Source organism: Lissotriton vulgaris, chromosome 6, assembly GCF_964263255.1.
Source record: "Lissotriton vulgaris chromosome 6, aLisVul1.2, whole genome shotgun sequence".
Taxonomy (NCBI): domain Eukaryota; kingdom Metazoa; phylum Chordata; class Amphibia; order Caudata; family Salamandridae; genus Lissotriton; species Lissotriton vulgaris.
The window spans coordinates 1,279,232,234-1,279,253,483 of NC_141694.1; the positions used below are offsets into that span (position 1 = coordinate 1,279,232,234).

The window sequence follows — 21,250 nt, forward strand, 5'->3', positions numbered from 1 at the left end:
CTGGCTGGACTGTGTTTTGTTATTTGATGTCATATGTTTCATTGAGTGCCAAGCCTTTAATCCCAAATCAGCTCACTGAGTCTTGGACTGTAACTCTGCTGCCCAAAGGGTCAAATGATAAAGACATGAATTTGTTGATATGTTTTAGGTTTAATAGTAAGCCCCAGGACACCAGTCCTGGGGCTTAAAAGGGTCATATGTTGAGACCAGTGGCCCCTGATTGCAGTGGAACTCCTGAAAAAGTTCTCAAAGTTACCTAGTTATTTTTGCCTGTACATGTAGATGTCTTCAAGAGGAACTCCTGCCCACATTATCTTTTTATTTCCTGTAATTGTTTCCCTGTCTTCGTGCCCTTGACCAGGTAGGTGTGATTAGGCTTTTTGCCATTTGTACAGGTATAAATAAAGAAGCACAATATACTTGGAAAGTCAACTCCTCAGAGCTTTCCCTACCTCTTTCCAATGTTATCTTCTGTGGACCTGGAAGATTTTCTCTGTCCAATTTTATATCCTTCTAGAAGTGGCATCAGCTCGCGAACCGCACCATATCACGGCAAAGTACCAGTCCAGTCCCAAAACTCATTCTCCCCTCCAATCACTTTTGGACTGTACCTTTGCCCATAGGCTGTGCACTGTGCCCAAGTGTCCTGTTGACTAGGTTTTCTCTACACAAATGCCACATACATATACCTATTGGTCTTTTATACTTCTCATAAGGTCCTGTTTTGCGGGAGCAGGTGGCCCTGTAGCAAACTTTATTGCCTGGGGGTGCCGGAGGTGGTTGATCCACCACCCCACCTTCATGCACATCTAACCACTCGGGTTGCAGAGATCCACCAAGAGACCACCTCTGCCTTTCATTGTATATTTTCCATGTCCGTCTTCTAATAATGATGAGGCTTCCATTCTTCCATTACAAAGGAAGTGTATAGGTTTTTCAAATAACATTCTTTTTTTATTTTGTGTGTGTGGAGAATATGAATGAAGAAAAATGTAAACAGTAATTTACTGGGTAATTAATAATACTGCTTGGCATAGGAATACCTTGTAGCCACAGACTGATCTCGTAAGTTGTGAAAATAGGTACCACTTGGATGTAGTAAATACAAAATAGAATAAAATGCAATCTATCTAGCGTTGTCCTTCTAGTGGCTACACATTTGAAGGTTTCTTCCACAGGTAATTCTCTAGTCATGGGCAGCAATCGCTAACCCATCTCCCAAAATGTTCTCCCAGTTCATCTGAAATTTTGGAGGGCACCATCTCACTTCTTACATCACCATTTCCACCCGATACATCTATCCTTGCCTTCACACCTTTTCACCCAGGTTGGAGACGATTTATGTTCATATTCAGTTAGCTGAGATGCAGATCCTCTTATATGCTCACCTCTCTGTAGTGCATTAGTACAGCTTCCCAAATAATATCCTCTAAGCTTCACAGATCTTGTCCCCCCCCCTACTCTGAAGGTTAAGTAAGCAGTCAGGCGGGTTAATTACCTGGGTCTTACATATGTCCTTTTTTTTTTTAAACAAATTTTAATCATCAAATGACAAATATACCGCAGGACTCTGTACCCCAGAGGCCTCTTCACAATCAATAAACAACATCATGACTTTGACTTTTTTGTTAAGGAAAGAAATGTAGCAAGGATATAAAAATGCAATGCAGCTGAAAGAAATCCCCCCTTCCTTTTAGAAGAGGAAAAGCACAAATAAACTTCCACCCCCCTGTTGCACATACCATCCCATAATCGCAATTGGAGCAAGACCCTGCCCCCCAGCCCCCACTCCCCCCATTCATGTATACAATGTAGCATCCTGTGTGCCCATGGGGTAGCATCAAACTAAGAGAGGAGAAACCCCATCCACAATCGGCTCCAGCATTAGTCTACATATGTCCTCTTTGACCATCTTTTCTGGCATAAGCTTCTTTTTCCAGAGGGCTATCCTTCAGTATCTTTGCCAGTTAAGCAGGTAGGCTGCCTTGACATAGCCGAGTTGTGCACATAAGTAGGCCTTGTTTGCACTTACCTCTCAGAAAGATCACAGACGAAATCCAGTTCTTGTCTGGAGTGGGAGGACAGGCAACTACTGAATACAAAGTAGGTGTTCCGTGATGACTGAGATCACCAGGTGAACGTTGTTATTGGCGCATTAAAGAGGCAGCTTTGGCTGGAGTGATCAGTTCCAAATCTGACCATACTTTAAAGGCTCTTGACTTTGAGTTTAATGGCAGTGGGCTGCTCTTTTCGGCCTCTGGAGATTACCTCTTAAATGAACGAGGTACGATGACATCCAACCCTTTGCCAGTCACCACAAAGACTTGGATAGTGGAGCCCAGTTCCAGGCCTATCGTATGTTTAAGGCTCACTGTACAAACCTACCAGAAGAAAGCTATGTAATGCCCAAAAGATTTCGCTCTGTCTATTCTGTACGTTGTTTGACTTCTCAAACAGCTTGGATTTTTCACAACTCTGAACACCATCACCTTAGGGAGTATAGTTCTCCACTTTCTTCACTGCCAAGCCCTCTTAACCATGACTCCTGGATGTCACTCATAGGCGAGTGCGGCATTTACCTTTTTCAAATGCCTTCCTTATCCCATCTTTTCTCTGGATGAGTGCTTAAGAAATGCTTATGAAAACACATATAGAGTCCAGACCGGTCATAAGACCAGATGTTTTGCCTTGACTGTTTTACATGTGATAAAAACAGGATCCGCATGCCCTATCCTGGATCTGTCCAGGAAACGCCACCTATCGGTACTGTTCTGAATTTAGTGCATTGAATCACTTAGATGTGGTCTTGAATTTGAAAGAGGGCTGGCATTGCCCAACTAATCATCTTGACATCCCACCTTCAGGTTTATTACTGAAAAGGGTCAATCCAAACTTGACAAACCACTTAGTTTCAAACTGGCGCACAGGATCGTCAAGACAGTCAGCATCTTAATCTATTTTTCCTCCCTGTAATTATAATTATTTTTTACTTCAAAGCGTATGTTGGTCGAGGATGTAACACTGAAATCCAGGTGGTTTTCCAGGTAGCTGATCTTTCTGCATATTCTTCGAAAGTCATGGCTCTTGCCTCCATTAAATAACATCTTTTCTTAATCCAACTAAAATTCAAATTGATTTGCGCTGTCATGGCTACAAATCCAGGCGTGGCATGCTCCACTTGAGAGCACCCTGATCATTATAAGACCATATCTGACGTTTGTGATCACCGGACAGCGTCAGGATATTAGATGTAGATAGCTTTGTGAGTGAGGGCTTTGTGTATTTCTGTGTAAATCCAAGCCACAAATGATATGCATGTGTACATTTAAACTCAGTGATTTGAAAAAGAAACTATTGTGTCCCAGGAGGAACAGAACAAATATAACCCCTCTCATACACAGCTTCAGCCTTGGATGTACACAGTGAAGCTATTGGACTTCAGGTGGTGACTACCATGATATGCTCTTATAAGCTGCAGCCCTTAAACAGTGGATAACCTAGTTCTGTTCTTCCCTTTGCTGCTAGTATCGGTTGTATGTTTGTGAACAGATTGCATCACTACCTCCGTCTTTGTACGCGGGCATCACAAACCCATGCCACTATCTTTGCTTGCTGCCTATAATGACGGTGAGTGCCTCATCTGACATTGCTATCCAGCTCATAAAATTCAGCAACTGTGCGATCAAGGAATATGCAAAAAAGTTCTTACTGTGCAGCTCACAAGGTATATACCACTAGACGCCCTCTTATCTCTGATGATCTGTAACTTGAATTGTATACAGTATGAAGACTAAATACTGTTAAAATACATGGACATCTTTGTCTGAGGTGCCAACTGTGGCAAAAGGGCCAAAATGCACTTTTAAGTCAAGAAAAGCACTTGCGCTCAGTCACTGATAGACGGTTTCCTAGGTTCAGAGTCCGGTTATATTCTTTCTTCACCTTCCATTACCAGAAGAGAATGTCTAGCATCTCTAACACACTCCCCTTACACCATTTACTCTGTGAATGGCATTATTTAGCATTTCCTCGTTGGACCTTAGGCACAAACCAAGCTCAGTTTTAGTAAGAACTCAGCAGTCTGTCTTAATCCTTAAAATGTGGCCTCCAGAGCTGACAGGGTTCTCTAGATGAGGTTCCGCCAGTATGCTCGGCCAGGCTGGCTCAGCATTCCCAGTGCTTCGTGCCTCTCTTTGATCTCCTACTAACATTTGTATTGACCTTTCACCAACTTCCACAATAATTACCTCCGCCATATTGTCAAAAGTCATCGACCTCTGTTCACCTTTTTAATTTTTACATTTATTGTCTTAACTCCCATAGTCGTTATAGTCATACGCCCATTAATATTCATAAGATAAGACAGTAGAGGTGTGCTGCATAGTAATAGAGTACATGTGGAATTAAGAAATTAGCAAGGCAAGGGATGTCCTCAATTTAATCAGATCCTGGAAGCCTATCTTCATGAATAAAGGGCTGATACGCATATTCCCCTCTTCTTTGCCAATCTTCCCCCACACTTCAGGCCACGATATGGCCAGATGCCACTCCTTTTCTAATCCCTCCTACCCCCAATTTAACATTACTAATATGATTTCTCCACCCAGACTCACACTTTCCTTCCACTACTTTAAAAAACAATACCTTGTCTCATGCAGCTTCTTTGTAGAGTCCAGCCTTCTCTTGATCTCCACAAGTCCTTTTTCTTGTGTTTTCCTTCTGCAATTGGAGAGAATTGCCGTTAGTACCCCCATACACAGTCGGTTTTCAATTTCTGCTGGTAGTTGTTATTTAGTGCTTTAACCTGTTGGTTTACAAGATACCTTTTCATAAAAGTGCGCATCCAAGGCTGCCGTCAGAATTTGGCGGAGTGAGTGGAGGAGGCGGGTTTTGATGTTTCATGTTCATGTTGTTTACGACGAACAAATGTTAGGAAATATTTGATCACATGTGGAATATTACTAACTTGTATTGTACAATCTAAGAAAACTTCAATTAAAATAATTATAAAAAAGATAACTGCACATCGATGGTGGGGGGTAGATACCTGCTTTTGTAGTTTATGCGAATCACCTCTGCTATTGAGTTTTTAGTTGTCTGGTGGTTCTTTTTGTAGCTGGGCTCAATGTATCTATCTTTATTTCATGGCACAGGAGTAAAGCTCAGTAGCCTGCTTGGCAAAAAGGGGAACTTGGAAAACATTCAGCGTTACTGGGACGTAGGATTCTTCCTCGGAGCCAGTGTCCTCGCCAATGACCACATGAAAGTGATCCAAGCATCAGAAAAACTCTTCAAGCTGAAAGCCCCCGCCTGGTGAGTAGCAACAAATGCTTTATAGATACACAATTGTTACTGATGTACATTGTTGGAAACCAATGTTGGAAATACGTTGTTCAAGCATATCCGTTTCTTTCATGAATTAACCTTTTTTTCTAATTTGTTGATTTCACTGAGGAACACACGTCAATGGAAATGTAAACTTTTCTTTAAATCATAACATGGAACCAAAAGGAACATTATTTACATCTAAGAAAGAATTTCACATATAGGGGTCTAATAACACTGAACCAGGCAGACAGTAAGCTCTAGATTTCACTGGATTCCTTTGGGTTGCTTTAGTTTAGGCAAGTCATGACCGGTCCAGCTGACCCCAATCCATCAAAGAAAAGCAAAATGAATAAAATGTGTAGGTGAGCATCCAAGGACCTACTCTGTAGGGTTAAATCTGAAAACCTAGTCGTTTAGAGGTGGGTGTCTGTTCAGTCTTTTCAGAAAATGCTATATTTATTTTGTTTGTTCACTTCTAAAGCACACTACCACACTAAGGTGCCATTGCTCTAGGAGCCATATTAAAATCATGCATGGCCCTAAGAAAACAAGCATGACCTGACCAAAGACAAACAACCAAATAACACAATTAAAAGACAATGTGAGTAAAGCTCTGAAAAATGTACTGTGATATTCGTAAAGCATAGTTAATTCAGAATATTTATTTATTTATTTATTTGAGGTTTTCTAGAGCGTAAACGCGAACCGTTAGGGTATCGGAGTGCTTTGCATGGAGTACACGTTACGTACAGGTTAGGCACAGGCGAAACCCAAGGATGGGGATTAGGGAATTGACTACATTAGGACAAAAGCCAGAATTATATACAATAATCAGTACAGTACCATAATCAGCAGAGGACATGTCAGTAATAAAAAGAGAAAACTAGCAATTGTATAAGAGGGGAGATATGATGGCAAAAGGCAGAGAGAACCAGCAAAACATTTGAAGGTGTGAGAATATGTACACGGAAAGAGGGCAAGCAGTACAGGAGATTATGCACAGAAACAAAAGCCATGACAAAAGGCGGTATGCACAACAAAGGAGAGTTGTTGGAGGAATTTGCTCATTAGGAAGGTTTTAGCTTCCTTTTTGAAGATTGACAGAGAAGTTATTCTTTTGATGGAGGATAGTAGCGAGTTCCAGATTCTTGGTGCAGCCCCAGAGAACGCTCTGTTATATGTTTTTACCTTGCGGAAGCGGGGTGGCTGGAGCACACTGTCTCTGGCGGACCGGGAGTTTCTAAATCTCCCTGATACCACGATTTTCTGGGCGAGATATGCCGGAGAGTTTGTGTACAAGGCCTTGTGTGTGATACAGGCCAGCTTGAGCTGGATTCTGGCTTCAAAAGGAAGCCAGTTCAAGGCCTTCAGATGAGGTGAAATGTGGGCACATTGTTTAGAGCCAGATCAGAGTCTAGCTGCTGCGTTGAGGCAAGCTTTTAGAGAGGCTGTGGAAGTCTTTTGTAGGCCTGATAGGGTAGAGCAGCCGTATTCAATTCTGGAGATAACTAACGCCTGAACTGCGGTTTTTAGGTCGGCGGTTTCAAGGAGGGGTTTTAGTTTTCTCAAGTAGCTCAGGTGGAACCTGCCAGTTTTGGCCATCGAGATGATGTGTTCATGCATATTCAGGTTGCTGTCCAAGAATGTACAGAGAGATTTGGCAGAATCCACTATGGTCAGTGTGCAGTTGAGTGCTGTGATAGAGTTAATCCATTCCAGGATGTCATTGCAGTTTTTCATGGGGGAGGAGATATTTCCAAGTTTAAGCTAAAATAATCGACAAGCGTGCTTGTAACTTGTGATTTGAAGCAGAACCAAAGACACTACTCTTGGTAGCCTAAAGAGGAATTTGTCAAAGTTTGGCCTTGTTTTTTAGTAAGTAAAGTTAACAAAGCACATCATCCTAAAAAAACACCATTTGCTTCAACTTGAGCCAGCACAAGGAGCATTTGGCTTCTGACATTTAGTAAAATTTAGCTCACTTGCTAGTCTCGTGGCCATGTTGTGAATGGCCAGAACCTGCGAAAATACATATTCATGAAGGCCGAGGTACTGGGTATTTTGTCGTCCATGTTCCTAAGAAGACCAGTCCCAGTGGCCTTAGACTTCCTACTGTGGGTGAATAAAAGTCAGGCTCTTCCTTAGAAAACCCTTTCCATGTCTCACTGGCACCTTAGTGCAAATCCTGCATTTTGCCATGTTTTTCACTTTCTATCTGTGTCCATTGTGCTGTCCATTTTATTTATTTCTCATGTGCTTTCCTGCCTTCCAACCGTTGTGTTTTTCTCCTTCTCCATCGACCTCTGAAATAGATGCACTTCTTAGTCCCGTGGACATTATTGTAGTTAACACTCAACAGTCCAGCACCAGCATTTCCAATTAAGTCAAATGCAGAAAGTTTAATGGACTACCAAAGACGGAAGTTGGATTTTTTCCATTAAACGATCATAGTTCCATAACAGGATGTGACATCCTGTGACAACCATCTTACATCGTGCACAGACTGTGCGATTCATCTCAGGGCTGTTCGTTTCTTAAAGGCCTAGTATGTAGACTAATTGGTTGGTAACCAGGCTCGATGAGAAATTGTGTTGCCTATTACTCCACTCCACTCCACTCTACTGCTGACTTAAGGTACACCGGTCTGCAGTACTGAAAGTTTTATGCTCACTCTTTGGAATGTTCTGTAGTCACTGTTGAATTCCTCTGCGGTCGCCTGGATGTAGACATATTCAAAGTGGGCGATAACAACGCACTGTGTCTGCAAAGTGCTTTTGGTATCTGTCCAAAGAGATAAGACGTGTTGAACATGTAGCGTCTGTAGAAAGAGCTGTGGCATCATCTAACCTCCTGCAGGCCACTGGAGTTATGATTAATTTTCAAAAGAGAGGTCGCAAATCTCTGGAGCCATCACAGACCAAAGCTCACATCCGCTCGAGAAAAAAAGTGTGAAAAATCCCGTCTGCTTCTCCACTTCTTGCTAACGTGCCCAGAGCTGTTTGTTATTCTGTGCGCCTGTGAAGCAGCAGGGGCGACACATGCTAATTTGACTAGGTTCAATAAGCAGATACTTCTGCCCAAATAACCGCTTCCAGTTTGATGTGTGTTGGTGTGATTGTACTGCTCTTTACCTTGCCAGGACATGTTCTTTCTGCTTCTACTTCTAATTTTGTCTGCTTTACCCCTACTTCCAACTTTTTCTGTGTCCTCCTCTTTGTAAGACTCGTTCTTGTTGCTTGCACCATGTGTTGCACCTTCCTCTTGTATCCAACAGTGGAGCCATTATCTACAGGACGTGTCCCCTATTTAGGCGTCCTGCGGATAATGGTCAAACTGACCACAACTGTTTAGGGTTCATTTGTGCAATAGTCGCTTCATCAGTACAACTGTTTTTTAGGGTTAAGGAGATAGAGCGGCATGATATACTGAGCTAAATGTATTTCTTTGGCACACCAAGTCTTTGAACTGAAAATATCAATGAAAAGCCTGCACAAGACAGACAACTCGCTGTTAGAAAACAGGCTGCGGGACACACCGTATACCCAAGGGTAAATACATGACTTAAAGCACCCTAATAAATAACACATGCAAGGACCTGATCAAATAGTGAAACGAATGGGATTGAAATGTCTACACAATAGAAGATGACATATGGTAGAGGCCTTAATTCGTCTCCCCCTCTCCGCCAGAGACGTTTTGATCAAGACTAGTTTCAGACTAATACAGCTCAAGAGTCTACACGGGGTGACCTACCCCAGGGAACAAATGCATGCATTTGAGTAAACCAAAGACTGCCAGTGTATGAGAGGTGTCTGTCCATTGGTACATTTTTGCTCACCTTATTGCAGTGTCGACTTATTAAATCTATTTGACAGGTGACTGTGGGGAATTAGAGCAAATGACAAGTGGAGCCCTGGAAATGCGGACTTCAACGATAAGAACATGGGAGACCATAGAGCTGACTAGATACCAAAAATCCCTAGTGTATGAAGATCTTACTTTAGCAGAGGGTGATATTGTCTGAAAATGGGGAAAACCAATGCTGCCAGATAATGTCCAGGGTGTTGACCCATACACCCTGAGAAGGTACACTGGGTTGAAACACACACCCTCAAAGGCTCCGCTGTTGAAAGAGGTAGGCCCAGGAACGTACATTATACAAGGTGGAGAGCAGGTGTTGCATTTTTTAAAGCCAGATGGCCTTCTGCCACTTCCTTCCTTCCCCCTGCAACTAGAACAAGCCTAATCTCCACCTGGAAGCATTCCTCGCACATAGCCAAAGCCATATTGAGAAGAGCACCTACAAGACAAACTCCACTTTATTGTGTGCTCCCACAAACAGATGTGCAGCTGTTTTGAAAGTAAAAATTAGAAACTGCAGCCCTCATTACATTTTGACTTTACCAAGGTAATCATGGTAGTCCCACCGTACTCTTCACAGCACATCTCATCAAATTGTATTTTGCATGACAGTATTGTACATTACTCCACATTTCAGCACTTCGCAAGCTCTCCTCAAAGGTCTTTACATTTGTCTGCAACAACGCTTGTTCATGAATCATTAAAAATTAGCTTAATAGTATGAATCTACAAGAAAGGCAGCATCCACAATCTTAGCATGAAAAATAATTTCTCTACACTTACTTTGGAGCATCTGTCATTTGGGTTTAATGAGAATCACGTTCTGAATCCCATGCAGGAAGGTTCAGAGGGGAACTGTCCACTACAGATGAGATATAACTTCACTTGGTCATCTACAGATTCTCCGCCAATAGACATTTGCCCCTGTTTGCATCCTTCCTTGCTTTTCCACAAGCCTTTGTCCTATTAAACTGGCAACGTCTTTGGTCCAAATTCCAAATTAAATAAATAGTATGGACCTCCCTCAGGCACTCCTCAGAACCATCATCAGGCATTGAAGGCACAGGAAGCAGATTTCCCAGTGCAGAGGAGTGAAATAAGGCTGCACCTTGGCTTCTCCACTGTTCAGTCTATACACAAATGGCATGTACGATGAAATAGTAATAGCCTTGCTAGATATGTCAGAAATCAAGCAAACCAAGAATCCGCTACACCAAACGCCTTGCGTGAATGCAAAGTGCTGTGCAGTCCCAGCTATGAGCACTGGAAAGCTACTGTGTCACAAACAACTTGCAGGTTAACATACCAAACTCAAAAGTAATGACCTGGGGGAACAAGAGCAAATGAGAAGCTTTAAAGTATGTTACTTATGAATGAGCAACCAGACACTAAAGGCAACAAGTATCTTTAGATGGCTAGTAGTTGCAATAAACAATTCACTCCCGGGGGGGGGGGGGGGGGGGGGGGACCAAATCAAGGGCGTGCTAACTAGAGCGAAGTGTGCTGCAAAGAAAATAGTTCAGTTTACCATAGAACATGGCAATGTAGATCCCAGGATCATCAGTTCTGCTGCTCTTGCAAAAGTAGTTGGCATCTTAGGCTATTGTACAGAGGTCTGTGGCACCTCAATCAATAGGTCATCCATAGGTTGCCTGGAATAAAGCCTCTAGAAAAAGATATTTGACCTTATTCAGCATCCAGTGATTCCCTTGAAGAGACTTAGGCTATACATACATTGGGTACAGAGTCACATATGCACCTCCACCAGAGGGGAATTCAGTATCACTAATCTTTGCATTAGAAGATCTTGGAAAGAGAGCTTTTTATACAAAAAAGTCAATGTCCCACTAGTGGAAAAAGCTTGCTGAACTAAACATGGGATGCATAATAGATCATCTACCATGCACCAACCCCACTAAACATCTTGCCACAAACCTGCGTAAAGAACCCTAAAGTAAAGAAGAACCCAAAAAATAGGAAGTAGGACTCAAATTAAAAAGAGTATTCAATGTTCAAAACATGTCTCTACCACACTGAAGACTCTTATGTTTCCAAGGAGATATCCCTATTAGAAAAAACGGTTCCTCTTGATAGCTCTTGGCAACATCCTGCCAGTGAACACACGTCTAGCCAAGAGACATCAAGTTGAAAAGCAAGAGCCTTCCTATTCATTTATTTATTTGAAAAGTTGTATAAAGCGCTAACATGACCCTTACAGGTATTAGAGTGCTGTACAAAGAGGCGAAAGCATGAATAAACTCAGTACAATGGAAGTCAACACTGTCAAACCACAAGGAGTAAACAATCAAGGTCAGGGCACCAGGTAGTGGACCCGCTTATCCAGTTTCAGACGAGCCCTAGAGTGCAAAAGAAATCCTGTAAAATTCAACAGAACAATCGTAAAGTGACTCGTAACATAGTAAAATAAATGACAAATCTGTATTCTGCTCAGTTAGTATATAACCCCTTTCCTTCAGTGTGTCCATCAGCAGAGGATGCTAATCTGAAATAATACGGAATTATGATAATACATTATCTGTACTCCCACCTACACGTTTGGATTTTTCCCTTGTTTCTGGTTAGAGCCTGTGCGGTCATCAGATCACCAAACAAATAGGCTAGTTGGCAGACTTACATCCAGTTCCTAGTTGTGGTTCATGCTCGGTCCCTGGTGATGCTGCATGACCGGTTCTTGATTCTCCATAAAGACATGACCTCAGCTGATCTTGTAATGATGCCTTGGGCCGCTATTGTCCCCAAAGGCCTGCCCCGTGTCTGCAGATAAGGGTGGAAGAGATACTGGAGCTCGTGGAATCCTGATACTGAGGATGAGCCCCATCCCCCCCATCTCCCTCAGGAATGCCCAAGCGGGGAAAAAGATACACCTAGGAAAAAGATGTTCCAATGGGCCCAGCCTCTCCACCCTGTCTATTGATGAGGCACTGATGATGTTCCAGCTGTCAGTATGTGGTTCCTTCATAATCAAGTAAGGCGGTCGCCTACTGCCTCTGAGCCACTTCTAAGAAACCATCCTTGCGATTGCAACAAAAGATCCATGTCTTTAGATAAAGGCAAATATGACAAATGGAAATGTTTGTTAAGCCAGTAGGCCATAAGAATTCCTTTGTCATGTGCATTTCATGTACGCAGTAGCAAAAATGTCATTATAAGAAGCTACTTGAATCCCACCAAAAACCAGCAAAACAAAAACACATTGAATTGTCAACAATTCAATCCGAGCTACCAGGCCTGTGGTACTTATGAAACCCATGAGAACGCTGCGGGCCCTTTTTGTTTCACCCAAGCTTTGCAGCTGCTCCTAAACAAAATGAAATCTGTGTTGAATTCTGTAGGAAAATGAGGAATAACCTGGGGAAATTGGACTCTGAATTACTGGTTTGTCCTGTCAATTCTCATTTCTTACATGAACCTGGGGCGATGACCTTAATGTCCGGTAATTCCTGTACCCTCCACTCCCCAATAGAGCTATCAGGAAACCTGGTATCAGAAGCGTCAGGGGACATGTGAGTACTACCTGAAACTCAGGGGCACTCATAGAATATGTTTTAATGATGCATTAAATCTGCTGAAGTGAATGTTGTTGAAGCTGTTCATCTACCTGCACCACAGTATTATCTTCATACCAGTCCGGTTGTTGGCAATGTGGGCATGTAGGGATTGAACTACGGCTTCTTGTATGATTATGCCAATCAGGAAAGGATTCATTGTGCATGCAGACTGCACTATGATTCTTAAGGCAAAGAATTCGAAAGATCAAGGGATTAGCTGGGCATGAAAATTGAAGTAGTGAAGTCATCCATCAATTGCTAGAGACAATTGTTCCAGTGAGAGGCCAATAATGGTGAGGATGTACACTCTCCTTACACCTCCGCCTAAAGCGTAAATTTCTATACAAATAGTTGTCTGTTCTTCTTCGACCAAGCCAACAATCTGTATATCTGTACATGTATATATGTATGGTGTCTGGTATTGCATGCATGTTTGTATATGTGTTGTGCCTGTGTGTGCTTATTTACCTTTCCCTGTTGCTCGGTATGCACAGGGGCATTGAAGTCTGTTGGTCTCTGTGTCTGGATGGGTGTATTTCTCTTGCTCTCGGCCTAGGTGCCTTCATGTTCTTCGGTCTGTGTGCATACCGGTGTAACTGTTGGTCGAGTGCTTTAGTATATTGAAATCAATGGGTGCCTGACCTCTCCATTGGTCTCTCTGCCTGGGTGCTTGTATACCTGTTTGTCTCTGTGTACAGTTGCCTGTCTGTCTCTGTGCTTGCGTGCTTGTATGTCAGTTGACTCTGCGAGAATGCCTGTGTGTGAGATTGTCTGTCGCCAGGTTGTCCGGCAGTTCTGTGTGCGCTGTATATGGCCTCTTTGTTCCACTGGCGTCAGCACACGCTGCATAAAAGCTAACCATATTGGCTCTTTCGTCACTTGTTTACTAAGGCCTTCCTCCTACACTTTCTACCACAGGAGCCCAGGAAGTGTGGAGAGATCAAGCTCCTTGCCTGCCACACTCCTAGCAAGCATTGCCACGCCCACTAGGAGTGGGTTTTTGTGTGGGCGAGTGTTTGGTAATATTTAGGCGATGTTTGTGTGCTTTGTAGAAAGAAAATCTCATAATGATACAGCATCTGGGGCTACATCAATGTGGAAGCTGGGTGAAGGGCCCCTTGTGCTGAGCAGGCTGCGTTTGTAGAGGTAAGCTGTACCCTCAAGAAAAGTGTACGAAAATGAGTTAGAAGATGAAGTTTACATTGTAAGTGATGAGCTTAACCGTAATACACAGCAAAATATTTCATATTAGATACATTTGGCAAACTTATTACGCCTTTAAGAAAGCTGTAAATCCAACAACATGTTAACTTGATGGCATAGAGAAGCAAATGAATGCGGAAGGGCGATTAGTGAATAGCACTATGTCTTCGACACGCCCAGAGATCCAGAAACTATGACGTTTCTAAATGTAAAAAGCCATAAATTAGCAGTTAAACTGTCATTCTGTCAAAGTAAAAGCATGAATGAACTCTCTCTAGGCCTCAAGCTACATATTGGAGTTGCCCACTATCCAAAGGACTAGTGATGCAACATCATCAACAACTCTTGGATACTCAGATGGAACAATATATCCATCCTTAATTGCACCCAGTTTAAGTCGCAAAGTCATTTGTAGCTGTGCTTGAACACTGTGGGAAGTGCATTATTTGTCAAGGCCGTCCTGATATCAATCCTATTGATTGATTCCTCTTTGTAGGAGTTGGCTGAGGATTAATATAGGAAACGGGGTCTGTTATTTTTTCATTTTAATAGTCATGTAGTGGAAAGAGTATAATCCAGAATTCTTTACAGAGGGTCAAGTCGTTCTAATGAAATCTGGGTTAAGCCTTAACAGATGTGCAGATGTTGCTAATCCTAGTCATTGAAATTATGATTTAAATATGTGAGATGCCAATACGGACATGTTGACTGCCATCAACACATCAGTCCTTCCAGCCATCTTCACCATTTCCTGTATCCTAAGTGAACAAGCCGCAGGTAAAGAAAATCCCTGATGATCCAATTTGAGTCCAGCTCCCTGGTCCCACTATGATGTCAATGCTTCTGTTCTTATTTTGAAGCTGTGAACTTAAGCTTTACAGCAAATTGTTGCTTCTTCTAGATCATCACATTGATGAGGTACCATTACTTCTAGAGTGCTTCTCAGCTTTGCTTGCAGTGTGCTGTCCTCATCAAGGTGAGTGACGGCACTGTGCTTCCGACCTGATCCAAAGAGCTTCCTTTTTAGGTTTCGCCTCGCCGAAAGCTGCGCAAGCAGACTTTCGCGCAAGGCGAAAACTTTTGTTTACTAGTATGGACAAAAGTCCCGCCTCTCTGTTCCATTGGCTAGCTCCATAAATGGAGGCTAGCCATTGGAAGAGAGAGGCGTCCGTCTTTCAGCGAGGTGATTGGTGGGCGTTCCCAGCGATTTTTCTCATCCTGCCCCTTTGACAACGTCATTGCGGCGGTGGGCGTTTACTTTTTTTTTTTTTGGCCGCCTTTTATTTTGTCATTTGCCCCGACCTCTGGTGAGTGCTTGCTGCTGTCCTGCCTTCCTCCGTCCCCCCTCCCGCTGTCCGTGTGCCCGCCCCCCTCCCACTGTCCGTGAGCCCGTTAACCCTCCCGCAGCCCCAGCCCCCACCTCACCCCCTCTCTGTTTGTATTTCAGTTCCAGACTCTTGTGTTTTTTCCTGTTTTCCACTGCAGGTGAATCAGTTCAGGAAAAGCAACAGTGGGGGCGAGATCTCCTTTGTGTCATCTCTTCCAGACATGCCTCCCTGGTGACATAATCAATGACGTCATCGGCTCGGGGTCAGCCCGGTGCTTTGTTTGCAGAGAGTTGGCAATGATTGCCCTGGTGCTGCCGGCGGGGCTCGAGACGCACTGACTGAGCCCCGTAGACGACGGGAACAGCAGCGCGCGCCGCTTAGGCCCTAGCACTGAAATAGAAAAGAGTGCGGACAGGGTTGGGGTGAATGGCAGGGAAGTGTGCGTGTCCCAGTCCTGGAATAGAATGGTCTGCTGGAGGCCTGGATTACGGTTGTGTTTGAGTCCGATGTGATTCTTAAGAGTTTATCCATTGGTATCTCTTCCTTCACTGACTTTACAACTTGTACATTTGCAATGTTCTCTGTTTGTATCTCTTCCCTGTGTATTTTTACAACTTGCACATTTGCAATTTTTTTCTGTTTGTATCTTTTATGTAACTCATGTAATCCTAAATCTTTATGTATCGCAACTGGTTCTTTTGTAAAGTGCTATGACACCTTCTGGTAATGTTTACGCTATATAAAATCGCATCAAATAAATAAAATAAAATAAATAAAGTAGAGGCGGGGGGGGCCGTGCTTTGGGCAGCATTGCGGTGCAGGGTCCCAAGGGCCGGCTATTATCATGAGCGAGCTGGGCCCAGGACGTCAATCTTCAGAGTGGGCGTGGCCAAAGGACCTGTCTCCATGCAGGTCATGCAGACAGCAGAGACCCTGTCACCTGGCTGAAGTGGTGAAAGTTCTGATTTTAACAGCCGCTTCCCTCCCCCACCTTTCTTGTCTTCCCACCCCCTTGCTTCCACAGACTTTTAACTCCGCCCCCTCCAACAAAAAAACTTGGCACCAGTGCGAGGAGCTAATCTATGAGTGATTCAGGTGAGCCGGGCGAGGTGCCGAGATGTTTGGGTTCAGAGGCCAGTCACAACTCTGGGATAGACAGTCGGGGACTAATTTTATCCACAAACAGAGAGTGCGCCAAATGTCTTTCCGCCCAGGGCGCTATCCTGGCAAAGGCCGGTTCTGACTAAAGTATGTATGCCCCAGGGCTGAAATAGGAGGGTCTGCTGGAGGCCAGTACAACTGAAGTTATGTGTGTTAGGTCGGGTGGTAAAGTTTGGGGGGGGGGGGCAATGAGTTTGGTTGTGGGTAGTAGGAGTGAGGGGCTGAGGGCAGGATTGAAGTGCATTGGGAGGGCAGTGTGATTGTCCCAGTGGTGGAAAAGAAAGGGCTGGTGGTGGCCAGGATTGAGCTGAGGGGGTGGGATGGGGGCGTTGTGAGGAGTGCTGAGGGGTTCTGTTGTTCGGCACCTGCCAGTACTTATTGTTCCAGTCTTTAGAAAAACGGGGGATTTCTCGCGATGACCTCATTGCTGCCGTCGAATGTCTCACATTCCGGATGGACACCTCAGTCAGAAGACATTCTTCTGAGGAGTAAGTCGGAGGTCTGACTAAGGAACCCCGATTTCCCCCCCCCCCTTCGCCCCCCTCACCCCCCCTTCGCACCTCTCACAGCTGTGAGGGGGCAGGGAGCGCTCCAGGAGAAAGGAAGGTGGAAGGGCCGCCTCATGCCTCAGGAATGTGCAAATATGTTTACTTCCTTCAGGCCACGCAGCCTGTCCCTGCCAGGAGTCATAGGAGCACGTCTGCAGGGAGCAGGGACTCTTGACTCGTGCTGCACTGAACACCCTGAGACCAGTACTGAACACCCTGCCTGAGGCCTGCACTGAACACCCTGCCTGAGGCCTGCACTGAACACCCTGCCTGAGGCCTGCACTGAACACCCTGCCTGAGGCCTGCACTGCACACCCTGCCACCCTGCCTGAGGCCTGCACTGAACACCCTGCCTGAGGCCTGCACTGAACACCCTGCCTGAGGCCTGCACTGAACACCCTGCCTGAGGCCTGCACTGAACACCCTGCCTGAGGCCTGCACAGAACACCCTGCCTGAGGCCTGCACAGAACACCCTGCCTGAGGCCTGCACAGAACACCCTGCCTGAGGCCTGCACAGAACACCCTGCCTGAGGCCTGCACAGAACACCCTGCCTGAGGCCTGCACAGAACACCCTGCCTGAGGCCTGCACAGAACACCCTGCCTGAGGCCTGCACTGAACACCCTGCCTGAGGCCTGCACTGAACAACTTGCCTGAGGCCTGCACTGAACACCCTGCCTGAGGCCTGCACTGAACACCCTGAGAGCTATACACTCCTCCATGACAGATGCATAGAACACTCAGAGCTGCCCTGAACATTTTGAGACCTGAAGTGAACACCCTGAGTCACTGAGACCTCCAGTGAACACCCCGAGTCACTGAGGTCTAAGGGTGTTCACTGGAGGTCTGATTTTGCTTTTGGTACTGGTCTGATTTTGTACTCTTCTTCTTACCAGTAAACACCTTTAAGACGGGGAGGACCAAACTGATGTGGTGATAAGGAGTTATATATGCCATATCCCACTTTGATCTCTGTTTACTTGCAGGTAATGATTTTATATTTCGTGTATTTACACATTTTTTGTATTTAGATGTATGAATATAATATTAAGGACCATATGGACATCCATAGGGAATACTAATTGCTTGTGTGCCTTTCCAGTATTTATTAAGTGCCCGGCACTACCAGAAGGTATATAAGACCTTCCTATTTCATCTTGAGATCTTAAGCTTAAAGGAGGTTGGTCCTTGCCTCTGTTGCCTGCTTGTGATCCGGTTTTGTGTGTGTGTGTGTGGGTGCAAATGCAATAGGTGTTTCATTTGCGAGAGATTAGGCTATTGGCTTTGTAAATGACAATGCCATTTATTTATGTTTTCAAAGCCAACACATAAATACAAATGTTGTCATTTACAATGCCAATAGCTCTAACTTTTCCAAAGGCGAAACCGTTGCATTGTAAATGCTTGTTTTGGTAAGCACTCAATGGATATGATTCTGCCCACAAAGCTTAGACCACATAGTAACTAATCCTACGCGAGTAGTTGAACGCATTTGTTCATGGGAAAGGTAGTGCTGTGGTTCTGGATTCACTGCAGGAATTAGGAAGTTGTCTTTGTTGCTCTGTGGGTGATAGCACATTGAGTGATTTTCTCTCTCTTATCTTCTCTTGCTGCTGAGACTGCGGCAAGCTGGAATCAGAAAGCTGTTGTGCTTGTTGGTACCTATTGAAGTGGTACAGCCGGGTACAGTCATCAAGTTCTTTTAGATATCCATCTATGAGCCTAATAGTTATCTAAACTGTTTTGTTTAATTCTTCAATCACCATGCTCTGTATATCACTGGTTCATTCTAGGTACATCAAATCTACTGTGGAGGTCATTTTGATGCATCAGCATTTTAAGAAGCAAAGCCCTGAACAGCATGTTGCAAAACAGGAACTTGTGGACTTCTGGATGGACTTCCTTGTCGAGTCCACAAAGACTGATGTTGCTGTAGTTCGCTTCCCAGTAAGTGTTTTTTATTTGGTTTTCCACTATGTTGTCTACATAAACGAGCAATTTCTTACATATCTAGCAGTTACCAATCATGCATTTTTGTGTTTGTGTGTGTATATGTACACACACGTGAAATATGAAGACCTATCTACGTTTGATTTTGTTTGCTGCACTTGTGATAACGTTCCTCCATTACCATTCTCGGTTGAGTAATGGCTCTGCTGCCTGCAATGCTGTCTTTTTTCTGAGGAAACTGCGCTGCACTATTTTACATTATGCCTATTCTAAGGTATCGAAGTCTGGCCAACCCATCTTGGTACAGGTAGCATCGGAGCACCTGACTAGCCATTGCCCAACTGGTATGAGCCAATCTAGCAAACATATCTCATTTAAAGATACTCACCATAGCGAACCAGTTGCTCAAGCAACTGGCTGTCAGCCAGTTATTAAATCGGCTTGACCAATTGTCAGTCCTACTTACCAGGTCCTGATAAGTTGTCGAGGGTGGTAGCCAAAGTGAATGGTAGACATACTAAGGGTTCACACCCAACCATCATTTCTCTGATGAACGTTGTCTGCTGATGTCCCAGAAGTACGTGTGGTTCATCAGCATAGGGATAGACAGTAAATCCTTGGTCAAAATCTCCCTAGGGAGTATGGCAACCATTGTCTAGTACAGCTCACAGGGATAAAGTGTCTATTACAAATATTGAACTAGGAGGAGTAACTGTGCTCTGTAACTGTGCTCTGAAAACGAATACATTTGATGGGAGCATACAGGTCCTGCATATGAAACACACAACGTGAAACTTGCAGGCACTTTGTAAAACATCTGATTGATGTCACACATGAAACGCAAGTTTGGGTCAAGACACTGTTTAGTTTAGCACCATTTCAGAGTAACTCCAACTCCACAACCAAAAATGAGCAAGGTAACACACAAGGACTAGTTAACCACATTGCCTTCTTTCAGTTGTTGGTTTGCCTTTCCTGGGCTCAATTTTCCTGACCATCCAGCTCATTCATCAGGAACCTATTTCATTTGTAAACGTGGGTTTCCTTCTGTCTCACAGGTTTTAATTTTGGAACCAACAAAGATTTACCAGCCATCCTACCTCTCCATCAACAGCGATGCTGACGTGAAGACTGTCTCCATATGGCATGTGTACCCGGATGACAAGGTAAACCAAAAAGCACAAGGTCATTCAGCAAGGCTCCATGATTGGTTTTGTACAAAAGGGTCACCATATAGTAAGACAAAGGTTGTGTATGCCGTGGCTAAAGAAAAAGAAAAAAGCATCCTTTACTTGACCATACCAAATAACTGTTGCTCTTAACAAGGCTCTGATTGTACACGGTTCATTTGATAATATTTCCCTTTCATTCAGTTAATCTAAACTGGTGCAGATTATTAACTATCCCATATGGAGTGCACGTTTCTTATATGTTGGAAATGTATTTTTGATGGCATAAGCTCTATGTCAGTGGATCTGACAAAATGGGTGACCCTATACACCCATCGTCCACAAGAAAATTCATTTTTCCCACACAGGCAACATTATAAACTAAACATTCTACCAACCAAGCACAACAAACTGAGTGTCCTTTTGCCTGTCTCCTGAAAATTGATCCAAGTCTTTCAGATAGTTGAAGGGACACCTAAATACATGCAGTACTAACCATTTTTTTTTATGGGTCCCAGTTTTTAGCCTCAAATTAGGATGTATCCGGGTTAAGCCCATATACCACCTGTGGCGACTGCTGGAAAACTCAGGGGGGGGGGGGGGGGTGAGAGGAGGGATTGGAAAGGGATTAGGGAAATAATTGTAATAAAAAATAAACATACCTGTTCCAAGGTTGCCGGCCGCCTCAGTGCTCCTCTTCTCCCTTAATGGTGTCTCAGCAGTCCCTTGGACACTGGCACAGGCTTTCCGCTCAGTCCCGGCGCTGCTCTCAATAGCATGAGAGCAGTGCCAGGATTGGTCTGAGCAGCTTGGTTTGCTGCCTCAGACAATGCCTGGGGGTCTGTGCTGTTTCTCTAACCCGGCTGTTAAACACGGCTGGGTTGGAGAAACCTAAGTGCACTTGGCGGTTTGACCGCTTAAGACGGCTGGCCAAATTGTCATGCGCACTTAGTGTGCACTACTCTTCCCCTGCTGGCTGTGATGACAGACAAGGATCGACCCACCCAGACGTGGCTTGCTCTAGAGGTAATCGGGAAAAATGAAATGATGATAAAACCAATTTATTATCATTTTGTTTCCCTCAGGTGGCTCTCAGCAGGGGGTGCTAAGCTGCTCCGCCATAGCGGAGGAGC

The 21,250-nt window shown here is 44.1% G+C and overlaps 1 protein-coding gene across 2 annotated transcripts in view; it reads left to right on the forward strand.

The window, feature by feature from the left end:
- Window positions 1-21,250, forward strand: part of MAP3K5 (mitogen-activated protein kinase kinase kinase 5) — a 1,016,304-nt gene that overhangs the window by 593,650 nt on the left and 401,404 nt on the right. For both annotated transcript variants that reach the window (XM_086927404.1, XM_086927403.1), the window contains exons 9-11: window positions 5,154-5,313; window positions 18,792-18,945; window positions 20,007-20,114. In XM_086927404.1, coding sequence (XP_086783530.1) covers window positions 5,154-5,313; window positions 18,792-18,945; window positions 20,007-20,114 — 422 coding nt within the window. The remainder of the gene's footprint in view (window positions 1-5,153; window positions 5,314-18,791; window positions 18,946-20,006; window positions 20,115-21,250) is intronic.